This window comes from Ammospiza nelsoni, chromosome 17, assembly GCF_027579445.1.
Source record: "Ammospiza nelsoni isolate bAmmNel1 chromosome 17, bAmmNel1.pri, whole genome shotgun sequence".
NCBI lineage: Eukaryota > Metazoa > Chordata > Aves > Passeriformes > Passerellidae > Ammospiza > Ammospiza nelsoni.
This window is the reverse complement of record NC_080649.1, coordinates 3,615,268-3,629,639: the sequence shown is the minus strand read 5'-3', so window position 1 is coordinate 3,629,639 and position 14,372 is coordinate 3,615,268. Positions and strand designations below refer to the sequence as shown.

Genomic DNA, 14,372 nt, shown 5'->3' with positions numbered 1-14,372 from the left:
AATCTTTGCGAGCAGCCCAGCCCTCTGGTTTTCTGAAAGGGCTTGAATACCTTGAAAATCCAATTCCTCTCAGCTTGCCTGGGCTGGGCAGCTGGAGTGCCTTGGTCTGTGGTGAGGTGAGAGACCTTGCCCTTGGGAGGGCTTTGCTGGGTCTCCTCTTCCCCTGCTCTACTCCAGGTTGCTTTTGAGCCATCGGTTTCATCCTTGCTGTGTCAGCAAAGACAGGGGAATAAAAGAACCTGATAAAGCGGCTTTGTGATTCAAAATTCTGGAGAGTCCTGAGAACCTGGCAGTGCTCCAGTATCTGGAGTGGCTTTTATCTCTTTGCTGCTCCAGTGAAAGGCATGAACACCATTCAACAACTCCCCAGCAGGCAGGAGAAGCAAGTGTTGCTCTCGCCATGGCGGCTGCTGCGCTTGTCCCGACACAATTAACCACTTACCCCGGGAGAGCTTCCATGGATTTCACTGTGAGCACTACCCCTGCTTTTCTTCTGCAGGACAATGGCATGGACAACCCACTTCAAACACCAAGAGTCAGTGTTTTTCCTGTCTGGGGTTTCAGAGAGGCTGTAACACAGTGTAAAGGACCAGCAATCATGTCAGTCTTTCCTTTGCTCAAAGACTTTATTCCTCTGAAGCAGGGCATGAGTCTCCTTGTGATGCTTTCTATAAATAAACTGCTTGTTTGTAAGTTCTCCACTTGAACACAACTATTTAATTCGCCTCCTTTTGATGCTTCAGTGTTCCTCTCAAATTGCTGCATGAAAGTAAGAGGCTTCCATTGAGATTCACAGTCATAAAAGTATAAAGCATTTTAGGCTGGCCACTTCAGCTGGCACAGGGAGGTATAAATTGCCCTGAATCTGCTCATCCCAGCATGGCTTGTGCAGTTTGTCTCTAGGATTTTATTGGCCTGGACTGGCCTCCTAGCAAAGAAGGAGCGTGGCTGTTTTTCCCTGCTGCAGAATACTCAGTGATCTGGAACAAATTTGAGCTCGTATCGTTGGGCTTAAAACAGATTTTTATTCAGATCCAGGTTTGGGACAGTGAGGGAAAGAGGGAAGGAGGGTTTGGTGATAGGGGTTGGGTTGTTCTCCTGGCATCACCCATTCCTGCCAGGTGGTGTTCCACCTTAAGGACTACAGCAGTATGTCAACTGCTGGCTCGTGCTCAGAGGCTGCACTTTTCCCCAAAGCTGAGGGAGCTCAAGGGAGGACAAAGAGAATATCACTGCAAGAAAACAACAATACTTATTACTTTCAACCAAGACTGGCGAGCTAACTCCAGAAAGAGGAAGTTAGTGTCATTTTGTGTTTCCACTTGAGGTCAAATGGGGTGAAATTACCTGAGACTGCCAAAAATCCAGGCAATTGAATTGATATCCCTGTGCTGCACATCAGGCTTGGCTCAGTGGATGGAGAAGTGATGTAGAGTAGCAGTGAATGTTGGAAGTTGGAGTTAATGGAGGTACTGAAAGATGCTGAACCAAGTGTGCTTTGTTCCCTGGCACTAGCTGTATTTTTCAAAGAGCCACTGAGCAGCATTTTGGCAAGGTAAGCCTCCCAAAAAGTGGAATAATCATGGGTCATGGCACGTGTATAATGGTTCCCTTGACCCAAGAGTGCTAACCTGCCATGGTCAATAAATGTAGGTGTGCAGAGCTGTGGGAAGAAACCTGCCTCTCTTCTCCTGGTGATAACGTAGCTAAGAGCCTCTGGAGCTGCTCCAGGGGTATGAAAGGTGCTTGTAGAGAGGGAATTGGTTGTAGAGAAGCTGTGGCTGCCACATCCCTGAAGTGTCCAAGGCCAGGTTGGACAGGGCTTGGAGCAACCTGGGATAGTGGAAGGTGTCCCTGCCCATGGCAGGGGGATGGCACTGGATGAGCTTTAAGATCCCTTCCAACCTAAACCATCCTGGGATTCTGGCTTGGATTCTGTGCTCCTGTTCTCTGCCATCTCAGAAGGGTCAGCAAGCCCCTTGAGAGTCTGAACCCCCTCCTCTCCAGAGCACCATTGTGGAGTCATTGTTCCCTGTGGGGAACAAGAGAAATTTTTAAGGGGGCATAAAGAGGAACTGTTATTTGTTTTTTGCTCTTTCAGCACAAACAGAAGCCCCTTTCTATGAGGAGTGGTGGTTTCTGCTGGTGATGGCTCTCTCAAGCCTCATCCTCATCCTGCTGGTGGTGTTTGCATTGGTCCTGCATGGCCAGAGCAAGAAGTACAAGAACTGCAATGGAGGTAAGGCACCATCTCTGTGCTGTGCAAAAGTCTCAAAAGCTGTGGGAATCAGAGATGCCTTTCCTTTGAACCTCTGATTTCCTCAGCAGGGACTGTGTTAGAGCTATTTTGCTTGGCAGAAAACTTGGAATTTTTTGCTGTCTGGTTTGGTAGAAATGGCTTTTGCCCCCAGCCACACTGGATCAGGGTTTGGACACTGACCAGCTCAGACAGGACAGACTCTGGAGGTCCCAGGGACTGCAGTAAAAGCCAAGGAGTCTGGGTCAAACACTTGGCAGATAAGGAATAAATAAGGAATTAGCTGAGCCTTTGTTTAACTTTGGCATAAATCCCTGATAGACGGGGAGAAGGAGAAAGATTCTGCTTTTCCATGGCTGTACCAATGCAGATATTCTAAACCTCTGTGTGTGAGGGCTTTATCACTGTTCCTTTATATTGAGTGCCCTGCATCCCACATTCCTTCCCTAAGTCAAGCTGCAGTTGCTGGGCTGGGGGCCAAGCAGCCAGGAGGTGTCTTGGTTATCTGGACCTGTTAGATTTTAACATACAGTGAGAACCAAGCTTTGAATTTTCCTTTAGTGATGATTTTTTCCAGCCTCCTTTCTTGAAAGGAAACAGGAGCTACCTGCTCTGTAACTTAGAATGTCAAATAGTCCCCTTTGAAAAAGCCTCATTCTTGAGCTCTGAATATTGTTTTTACTTTTCTTCTCCCTACGTGATAAAGTCCTGGAAGGGTTGTTCACATGTGTATTTCTCTGATAGCCTCCTCCACCTGCAGCAGGAAATTTCTCTGATGCCAGGAGGTGCCAGAAAAGGTACATTAATGAAAAGGATCAGGTGGATGGGTCTCTGCACTACCTCTTCTTAGGGATTAATGTAATGAAGTCTTCCAGGCAGTATTTAGTAATTCAGTCCCAAAGTGAAGATCTTCTCTTTCTTTGTAATTCACTTCTAACAAGTGTTAGAAATCAGATTTCAGTCCCATGAGATACAAGATGTATGAATACCGTGGCATTTTACCAAGTTAATACTATTATATATTTGTATGCACAGCCCATAGGAAATCTCTCATCTTCTTAGTTTTACTGTGTTTGGGGGACAGACATGAAAAGGCAGGTCTGACCTGTGCTGTCAGATATCCGTGTTCACAGAGCCTTAATGCAGCACTGAAATTGAAGCTGAGGATAAAGCACCTGTCTGCTGCAAAGTGGCAGCCAGCCCTTCTCCCTGGGACACGGGCTCAGCTCACACCTTTGGGATGACAAAGGATGAGCACAGCACAGAACAAGCTCCTGCTAGATTTGATCACAAGAAATAATATACTGGGCTGTATTCTCCTTCTTCTTCCCATCCTGTCCCTGTTCCTGCCTTACATTGTCTGGTGATTTCTCCCTGCCTGATCCCCATTTCAGCTGTGGCATGCTTTTCCCATTTGCTATCCACTTGCCCTTCCTCTTGCTTTTTTTCCTGCCTTTTTTCTCTCCTTTTTCTCTTTTTCTAGTTTTACTTTCCCTCGCTTTAGTCCAATCAACGTAGAATGGGATTCACAGCACCTGATTAAGGACATCTTCAGTAGCCACCTAAATTAGTTATCAGGTTTCTATTTATAGTCAAAAATCAAGAATAAGCATTTTTGAAGCACAGTTAATCTGTGCTATTTTAGATACTTGTCTCTGAATGAAATCCATCCATCTATCCATGTCTCCTTTCTCCTCTTTTGACTTCCTCTGCCCCTTCACTTTCCTGATACACTCCTTGCTTTCACTCTGTTCTCACTTGCCAGGAGAAAAAATAAAGAGAATTTCAAATAATTAATGATGTCATAAAAAGAAAGAAGGGCGAGTTAGCTTCTGCAGTTCTATTTGGGGAAAGGTGTTTTTGTTTCAGCTGAACCTTTTATTTCCTGGCTCCAGGTAAAACCATCTCCAACGTGGAAGAGTCAGTCACCCTGGACAACGGAGGCTTCACTGCTCTGGAGCTCAACAGCAGACACCTGAACATCAAGAGCACCTTCTCAAAGAAGAATGGAACCAGGTAAAAAGCTGGGAATGCTGTGCTTTTGGAATGTCTTTCTTCTAGCTTCAAGCACTGTTAAGGACTCAAAAGGGAGAGACTGAAGAATCCAGGGAGGACTTAAACACCCAAGTCTCTGCCTCAAGCTGTGATTCTGGCTTCTAAGCACGATTTCATTAACTCCAGGGGAATAACAACATCCCAGTCACTCATCCTTTGCATTTCCTAGGTCTCCTCCTCGGCCAAGCCCAGGGGGGCTGCACTACTCTGATGAGGATATCTGCAACAAGTACAACGGGGCTGTGCTGACCGAGGGCTTGGGCCTCAATGAGAAGCCCCTGGAGGTGTCAGAGTCAGAGGTAAGGATTTCCCTCTGCCTCACATTGCACAGACACCACAGAGAATCATTTCCATGCTGAATCCTGGCAAGTCTTTGAAGTCCCAGTCCCATATCTGCATCATGCTGTGTGGTCACTGTCTGTCTCAGGGATTTTAAAAGGTTCAATTCACCAGGCTGTTTGCATCACATCTTAAAATAAAAATATCAAAGGGAAAAATGACAAGCAGGACCCAGCCAGGGCAGATTCCAGACCTGGCCTTGGCAGATATTCAGTTTTCCAGAGTCAGGTAGAAAGATAAGTGCAATCAGTCAGACAGGGAGTGCTGACCTCTCTCAAGGACCATCTGCACACGCCCTTCTGCCTGTGGGCTGCAAACTTGGAGCATTTTGGGAAAACACACATCTGCTGCAAAATAACCAGCTACTGTCTTGCAGGTGAGGTTGAAGGTGAGATGTGCTTTGCCCTGTTGCACTGACTGCAGTGTGAATGTGATTTGCAGTTTGACAGCTGCAGCACACCCCACCAGTGAGAAGAGTGGCCTGAGTGGTGACAGCCACTGCCTTGGTTACAGAGGGAGTAGGTGGGGAGTGAGTAACTTGGTCATGGCTGTGAGAGTCCAGCATTCAGCTCTCTGAACACCCCAGCCTTGCCTGTAGACTGTTCTCCACAGAAGGTGGGTGTTTGCCAGCATTATCCATCTGGCAGGGTTCCATCTTGTGTTCCACATTCCCTGTAAGAAGGAATAAAGTGCTTGCTGGCTGTGAAAGTCCAGCAGTGGCCATTGGTGAATAGACAGACTTCAGAGGAGATCCAGAAAGGTAAATCTGTCTCTAAAATCAGACACTGTCAGCTGAGATCCTGATGAATCCGAACTGACAGCGCAAGAAGCGAGCAGTGGGCCAAACCATGCCAAACCTGACCCTTCCAGCAAGAAAATATCACGGGCAGCAAGTCGTGAAAGAAGATGACAGTTTTCATCTGGAGCTTTTCTGCACCTGCAGCTACAGCTGCTTTTGCTGGCTACCTAGCTCTCACCTCCTGCTAATTACCACCGACAGCCTGCTGCTTTGTGCTGCCCTGTGGCCGACCCGTCGTGCAGGCAGCTTTCCTTGGTGCAGCTCAAGCTGCTGTCTCTGCAATGCTCCAGCATTACCCTCCAGATTAAACCCATAGTGCTTTGGTCATGTCACTGTAACAACCCAGCATTAAACCTGTCATTAAAGCAGTTTGCTGAGCATGATCGTGAATTTAGCACTGGCACCTTTTGACATTAATTTCAATGTCCCATGTGGTATTTCCTGGTGATGTGCAGAAGTCTCCTTGCAGGGTGTCATTATGCCTTCTATATGCACTGTTTGTACAGCAGGGAATGATGTGATTTTGGGGTTTTTTTCCTCAGGCTATTGATATTTACTGTTTATTTACTGTTGTATTGCTGTTGAGCCTGAAGGTCTCAGTTGAGATTCTGGTGTTTTTGTGAATGTGGGTGTGCACGTGAGTCTGTGCATAAAATATGCCCCTGTTTTTTCTTGGGGCTTGGAGATGCAGCCTGCTTGTATAATGTCTTTGATGCTTGTTTGGGGTTTTTTGTAGTGGGGAGTGTTTTTAGTCATGAAATGTTAATATGCTCCCAGTAGAGGTAGCAGTAGGAGATGCTGCCTTTTGATCAGCCTGGAAATGCTGTTTATGTTGGCAGGTGCAGACAGGAGGTGAGGGTGGGCTGGGGCAGAGGTGAGCATAGATGACTGACCACTCTCTTTTCAAGTGTTCCTCTACCTATTAGCTCTTCCTGTTTGTCTTTTATTTTCTTTTAGTTTCTGTTCTCAGAGGAGATCGTAATAGACAAGCTCTGTTTTCTGAGAGTTTCAGATTTTCCATCTGTCTTAGCGGGCAGAAACATTTGCCATTAGATGAAGAGTTAAAGACATCTTTTCATGTGAGAGCTCTACCCAGGTTTGGTCCTCTGCAGCAGAGGGTCCTGATGCTGTTTTCCTCTAACACATCTGTGTGTGGGTCTCAAATTCTGCTTAATGTGATGCACATCAGGGCAGGCAGGGACAAAACCTGTGCCTTTGCCTTCAATCCACTTGTCACCGTGTTACTGCTTAGTCTTATGCCTGTTGCCTGAGGTGTCAAGATTTTATATGGAAAAGAAGGAAGCTCACTGGCTTCAAGTCTCCTGGGGTTTGCTGAACATGAAGAACTCTTGGGCTGACTGACTGCACTTAAAACACATCTGCCTGGGATCATTCTTCCAAGCTCCCTCCTGGAGGGGAGAGACACGCAGAAACAAAGAGGAAATCAAGTAGGACTCTTAATATTCATAAATCAAGTGGTGAACTTATTCCATGTCCTGAAAGCCAAGCACCAGTACTGTTAATGAGGTTAAAGAAGTTTAATTGGCGGGTACGGAGCAGGAAACTGCTATGAGTGTAAATTCCAAATGATTAATAATAATAGGCTTTTAGTTAATGAGTGAAGTGGACAAAGCTCTGGACAGATAATCTGAAAAAATTTGGTGTTCACCATGTATAGAAATCTGATTATGTACCTGCAGTGTCATCCAGCCAAGGAAGAGCAGGAGGAGAGGGGAGGCTGGTGCACGTTTGTGTGTTCTCACGTGTCCTTGTGGTCTCCCAAAAACTGTTTCCAGGAGAAAATACTCTCACAGGGTGCACACATTATCAGTCAGTGCTGGATGCTCTGGCCTTCCCACTGCTGTCTGCAATTTGACTGGCTTTGGCTTTCTCAGCTCTCTAGGAAGATAGTCATTTCCACTTAACACTTCAGAGGAAACAGGGTTTAACTTGTTTCCAGTAAAGCTCTTCAGTGATTTTGACAAGTTGGGCACTATGTGGAAACCAGCTGCAGGTGACACATAAAATAAGAGTGGGTTCCCATGTCCAGAGAAATATTTTGCATACTGGGTTACCTTGTCTCTTTTACAGCATATTTATTTGAGGCCAACAAAAAAAAAAAATTCCTGCTGTTATCTACATTTTTAGAAGTAATCTTATAAGGCTGTTTCTTTTGTAGTCACTTAAAAGGATAACTGGAACTATTATCAAATTTATTATCACATTTCCCACTGACTAAGCCAGCCAACTCTGGTGGCTGACTTGCCTCTGAGCAGCACTCATGCATTTTTTACTATGAAAAATATACCTCAATAGCCTCTCATTTTCTGTATTTGTTGTTTCTTAGGCATCCATGCACCTTTGGTTGACAGTGTGTAATGTCACCACACACCCAATCACGCTCCAGCCTATGGAGGTTTCCAAGGTAACACAGCCACAGTCGCAGGGAAAGGAGAAAACTGAAAACAAAGCAAAAAGCCCTGTAGCATTTCTATTTACTCAATAGCTTAAAAACCACTAAAGAGTAATCCTTTAGTATAAGCTGTCTGTATTGTCATGCTAAACAGGTTTATCTTACTTCTCCTTGATTCTCATCGGGCTGTGGAATGCCAGTTTAGAGCATTCCTTGCTGACTAGGGTGGTTACTGGAGTCTTGCTGGGAGCAGACCTTGGGAGATACTTCAGAAACACGGACAAAACAGTCAGTTCCTGGTTATCCTGAAAGAAATACAGAAAAAACCTGTTATATCAGCCCTAACAAGCAGGTTATCCTTTCCAGCATCAGTCTGAATGATGGTGAATGGCTGAAGTTACTGCAGCCCTATATGCTTCATGGCAGTCTTTCCTTCTGAAAGACCCTGGCCTTATTTACACCAAATTATTGTTCCCTTTCAGTTGGTATAATGAACTAATTAGTGGAAAAATTATCAGCAAGTGGTATTGTTTTAAATTCCCTCTTTCAGTTCATGGCAAATCTGAGTACACCATATTTCAAATGGTAGCAGCTCATCTTAAAGTGTTCCCAGGATTTCTTCTCTTAAATATGTTGACTTCTGGCAATGTTGAAAGAATTGGCTTAGGAACAGAAATTATATTAGCTTTGTGAGTGAGTGGTTTCTTTGCTTGTGATGGACAGAACTCGAGTGGCTGCATAAGTACTATTACAGCTAGAAAGTCATGTCACATGCTTCTTTGCATTTTCCAGCTTTTCGTTGGCTTTATCCAACCCCACAGATCCTCTGTGTCTGTGGGGACATCAGGAAGATTCATAAAGAGCCACCAGAAGTTTGTGGGGGTTCTTTTGTTCCTCATGCTTGTGCCACCTCAGCTCAGCTGTGATGCCTCTGTTCAGCAGGGCTCTGTTTTCTTGTTGGGTGGCTGAGAGTGTCTGAGTCTGTGAAAGTGATGCTGGGCAGGGGAAGGAGTCAGAGGCCATGGCAGAGCAGTGCCTTGTACCTTTAATGGAGAGAGCACAACACAGGAGCTGGAGGAGCTCACACCTCTGGGTGCTGCTTCTGGTGAGCAATCCTGTCTCTGCTCAGGATGCAGAGACTTTTCTTCCACATCATCCCTCAGCTTCCCAGGCATTTACCTTAAAATTGCACTATGGACACACAGCATCGTGTTTGGAGACTGATGCAGAGTGCAATAACTTGTTTCCTGCTGAGGACAGAGGGAACCAGAGGGTTTGGGGATCTTTAGGTGAAATTGGCTGAGGACCAGCCTGAGCTGCTGCTGCCAGGCCCTGCCATGCTGCCACATCTGCAGCCATCCATGGCACTCCTGCTGGAGCCCCCTGCAAAAACAGACAGGGTAGTGCTGGCAGGATGCTCCTGGCAGCAGTGCCAAGACTCTGGAGCTGCTCTCTGCACCCACTGGCTGTGAAGTAGCCCAGATCTGGAGGTATTCCAGGAATGCTGCAAAAACCACCTGTTCAGGAAGGTCTTTGGAGGGAGTCGGGTGTTGGCTTCCCCAGCCTGGCAGCTGGTGCAAAGGAGTGTTTTTCTAGGAGACAGGCTTGCTCTGTTCATTCTGGAGTAATTATGAAATGCTGATAGGGCTTTGTTGTATTAGTAATTACTTGTCAAGGCACCTGAAGCTTTTCATTCTTAAAAATCAAACAGTACATAGTTCCTGAAGAGCCAAAGCCTGGGTAATAGTGGAAGGGAAGTTTTGCAAAGCTGTAAAGAGCCGCTTTGCTCACTTTTGGAAAGCACTGGGAAAAATTTCTCAGCTCTGTCCATCACCCTCTGTGCTGGAAAATGGGCACGGAATAGTATTGAAGCAGCTACCTAAGCAAAGAAGGGGGATGATGGATACTGTGCCCTTTTCAAACGATGGTTCACAAGGCATTTGAGGATTGTTCTTCAGAGACCATTAAAAAGGAGCTTTAGAGGAGGAAAGACAAGTTTTGTGGCAGGCAGGATCAAGAAGGATGTGTGTTTGCTGGGTGGTGTCATAGATCAGAACCACACCAACCTTTTGAAACTAATTGCAGCAATGAGCAGTGATGAGCTTCACTTACCTGTCTCTCTTGTGTGTCTTAGGCAGCTCCTACTTTGATATTTAATTGCCTCTAGAACTGGCAACGCAGATTATTGAGTGGGGAGGAGGAAAGGAATAAAAGCTTTTGCATGGTCTAGTTGGAGATTTTGAGGGAAGATGTGAGATGTGGAAATGCCTGGGTAAATGTTTGTGTGCTGGATGGGATGGGGTTGTTACTGGTGGGAACATCAGTGGGAACAGAAGGAAAATGTGCTCTGAGATTCCAGGGCTGAGGCTTTGCTGTGGTCTCTGCGCTCAGCAGAAATGTACAAGCCCTCTGTGATTCCTCCAGCTGCATCCCAGCAGCAGCACTTCAGAGGAGGGGCAGATGCACAGAGCTTATCTGGTTACATCTCAATAGAGCTCCTGCTTGATATTGATGGGAGCTTTGAAGCTCTCCAGCCACCGTGCATAAATGTTTCAGGGGTAGATCCGCTCTGAGTGCAGAGCTGGGTCTGACTCATCCCAAGGAAGCAGCCCCTCCTGCCTGGCAGCTCTTCTTCCCCAGATTTTGCATTCTCTTTCTTCTGTCCCCGCTGGTTGTGTACCTTGTACCACCCATAATCAGCTGGAACATGCAAATAGTGTTATTTGCCCGTAAAAAAGTCTGATTTTACTTAACTTCCTTCCAGTTATAGAACTAATTTTCAATACTTAACACCCGGAGTTTTGTGCCAGTGGCTTGGGCTGGCCACCCCAAACATTGGCCTGGCTAAACAGAGTGTTTGTGTGGAAGGCATCCCTGCTGTCCTTCCATCAGAAGAGAGATACTCAGTGGTAACTGCAATATTTCTGATTGTGATTGAAAACTGTTGGTTTTGCTGTGACCTCTCTACATTTCCCTGCATCTTGTGCCCAAGCAGGAGTTCCTGGCTGCCCCTGCACCATTCTGCAGGGAATTAGAAGGGATTTCTCTGTCACTTATTATCAGGGGACTCTCCCTCTAGCAGCAAAGTCTGGCTAAAGCAGAGCACAGTGCTTTTCCACAGCCCAGCCTGTACCACACTTGGACTGCCATCCCACTTACCTTAACATTACAGCTTTAGTCAGCTGGTGATGCTAAACTTGCCTCCCATTTATTTGCTACCACAACAGACTAAAATTATCATCGATGCTAATGACCGATTATTTAATTCTATTTTTCCCGATGCCCCAGGTCACTGACTCGGATTACGAGGACGAGTTGCCCAAGCACTCCTTTGTGAACCATTACATGAGCGACCCCACCTACTACAACTCGTGGAAGCGGCAGCAGAAAGGGGTGAAGCAGCACCCGGCGTCCTACAGATACGAGGAGTGCACGGCCGGCGAGGCAGAGCCCTATTTCCAGACTGTCATCACCACACAGAGCTCAGGAGGGGTGTACACCCCCACGGGCCAGCCCGCGCCCGGCTCCCGGACTCCAGTGACAGGATTCTCGTCCTTCGTCTGAGCTGGGACACGGCGGGACAGCCGCAGTGACCGCGTGTGCGTGGCCGGGGCGCTGAACTCTGGGGGACCGCTCTGATCAGGGTAGAAACGGATGGGAACACACCTGAGGCTGGGTTGAGGGTGTTTTGGTTGGTTTTTTTGTTGTTTTTTTTTTTTTTTTTTTTTTTTTCTTTCTGAAGACAATCAACTCTATAAAAACACGGAGCTGAACTAGCTGAATCTTTGTTTAAGAAAACAAAAAGACAAAAAAGGAATTCTGAACAGTGATGATTTTAACCACTTGTGAATAGTAGGGGTTTTTTAACCGCTTTTTGTAACACTGCTTCAGGAAGCAGCTCCCATGCCCTTCTCCTTCCCTCTTTCTTTCTCTGCCCTCCTCCCGTCCCACTGCTCCCAAACAAGCAGGTGAATTCCTTAGATGCAATGAGTGACTCTGTGATGTGATTTGAAGAGAAAACATAAAACCTCCCAGGCTCCTTTTTCTTCCTTTTTCTCTACTCTTTTTTATTTTCTTTTTCTCTTCTTTTTAATTTTTCTCTGTCATCAACAGAGAAACATTAAAACAGAACACAGAAAATGGACACATTTTTAGGTGAAAAGCAGACACCTCTCTTCTCCTCACTGCTCCACACATTAGGAGTACTGGCTGACCAGTGTAGGCTCAGATGTGTCACCGTGTCTGCTCTAAGCTCACTACTGCTGTATTTATATTCAATTACCGACCTGCTTTTCTTTCTTCTTCAAATGGGACCTGCTGCATTCTTTAAATATTCCAACTCCGGGGCCTTTGGAAGAGGAGATGGCTCAAAAGAGCGCTGTAGGCAGTGGTGGGTGAAGCAAGTGGGAAGAATTCAGATGTAAGGTCAGTTTATTTTTGGTGTGGCTCTAATGCTCCTTGTGGACTGCATGTACTACTTGAATCAGTCATTTTTTAAAAGTCAGAGGACACAACCCAGCAAGCCAGAGGAATTTTTCAATTAAAATTGCAGTGACAACCTAGAGAGTTTACTAATTGATGAGGGTTTTGATCATCAGAGTTACCATGCCCTGCCAACAGAAGTTGAACATCCTTTCTCACCCAGACTCTGCAGTTCTGTTTATTGGTCTGTAAAAAAGTACAGAGTGGCAGGGTTTGTTTGATTTTATTTTTTTAGTACAAAGACACACCACACAGACTGGGTGAGTTTTGGTGTCCACAGGTGCCTTTTATTGATTCTGCAGCTTCATATCTGGGAGAAGCAAAAAAGTGTCTCCAAATAAAGCTAACCAGGTTTTTCAGGCTTTGGGGTCATGAATTACCTTGTGCACATTTACAGCCTGCTCTGTGCACTTGAACCTACAGCCTTTGGAAAGAAAAGAGGAGACTTTTAGTTTATTTTTCATCTTTTTGTACAGCTCACTTTTTGTTTTCTTCTTTTCTATCCTTTTTCTGAGTCTGTCATGTTTAGTAGCAAGTTGTTTACTCACAAGTTGTCAGGCATTGAAAGAATCCAAGTAGCAACAGTCCTGGGTCACCAGACTTTTTATCATAAGATTTTGAAAGATGAATTTGGAAGTAGGAGAGTCCTTGCCAAGTCAGGATCTGGCATTTTCTTCCAGGTGGATAAGCCAGGAAAATTGGTGCTTGCTTGGTCCTGTCAAGGCTCATGTGGGCATTGTTACCACAGAAAATTGTCCCTGTCCTCTCAGGGCATGTGGGACATCTGTGGCAGGGGCAGGTGGTGTCTTCAGAGAAGGTTGTTGAAACCAGGCTGCCCAGGGGCCTGGCTGGGAGTATCCTGGTGGCACCTCACCAGAACAGGTCCAAGGGCCAGCTCAGCCTTGCTGTCACCTTTCAGTGCCTCTTGGACAGGGCAAACTATCTCAGAACTGCCTTTACTCTTGGGCACTGCCTCCGAGCACTGCTGCTCTTGGTGCATGCACACTCTGCATTGCTTTGGCACTGGATTGCTGTTCCTCTCCAAAGGTTCCAGGAAGAAAAAGTTCAAAACCAAAAACTCCAGTGGGTGTGTTTAAGGGCTTTTGAGTTTGGGATAATGATCTGCAGCTCGTTAGATGGCAAGGGACTCGCAAAGACACGGCTGAGCCAAAACCCTGTGAGTCATCCCCCTCTCTGCACCTGGGTAGGATGTGTGTGGGATGGAGATGGGGCTCCAAAGAGGATGACTTGGAGTGTGCTGTGAAGAGGAATGCAAAGCAAACAAAAAACCCACTGCCTTCTGTGCACTTTGACTGTTCTCTTAAGCCATATGGACTTTGCTTTAATTACTGAACTGCCAAAATTTGTTTTCAGTCTGTGTTTTTTGTTTCTTAGACAAAATTATGTACGTGACTTTCTGATTTGTTTTCCTTTTCCTTTATCATTTCCTGCATCAGATTACATATTTTAGGCATGTTGTTTTTATACATTTGACACAACAATGCAATTGCTCTTGGAATTTTAATGGCCCTTGTCCAACAGGTGTAAGAGGTAATGCTGCAGGAGGAGCCCTCCAAGGACCACTGAGGACTTTAGGGATGAAAATTAGTAGGAAGCAGATGGAACACCGAAGACTTTGCTCCAAAGGAAAGCATAGTGTAACTCCACATCTCCTGAATATTGCCTTACACTTGGTGTAAGGTGCAGTTACTCCCTGGGGTTGATCTGATACCACATTGAGGAAAAAAAAACAAGAAAACCATGGGGAATAAAGGAAATGGACTTTGTGGCCACTGCTCTGCTGAAGGACAACATGGGGAGCAGCACAATCTATACAAAGCAAGGAGAATAAATTGTTCCTTTTTTCTCAGAACCAGCTGCAACTAAAAAGCCTGAGCTTGCTGAGGACCTGCTGAGTTGGCTGTGTGGCTCTTTTCTTCTGACTGCTGTCGAAATAACAGGTTAGGTGTGATTCCTTTAGGACCTGTTGATCCCAACAAAGGTGTTTCTGTTCCATTCTCATCCAT

General features: G+C 45.8%; 1 protein-coding gene across 1 annotated transcript in view; it reads left to right on the top strand.

The window, feature by feature from the left end:
- Nucleotides 1-11,516, top strand: part of SDK1 (sidekick cell adhesion molecule 1) — a 382,049-nt gene extending 370,533 nt beyond the window's left edge. The window contains exons 42-45 of the mRNA XM_059484654.1: nucleotides 2,102-2,239; nucleotides 4,153-4,273; nucleotides 4,482-4,611; nucleotides 11,152-11,516. Of these exons, the coding sequence (XP_059340637.1) occupies nucleotides 2,102-2,239; nucleotides 4,153-4,273; nucleotides 4,482-4,611; nucleotides 11,152-11,427 (665 nt within the window). The 3' untranslated portion in view covers nucleotides 11,428-11,516. The remainder of the gene's footprint in view (nucleotides 1-2,101; nucleotides 2,240-4,152; nucleotides 4,274-4,481; nucleotides 4,612-11,151) is intronic.
- The last annotated feature ends 2,856 nt before the right edge of the window (nucleotides 11,517-14,372 follow it).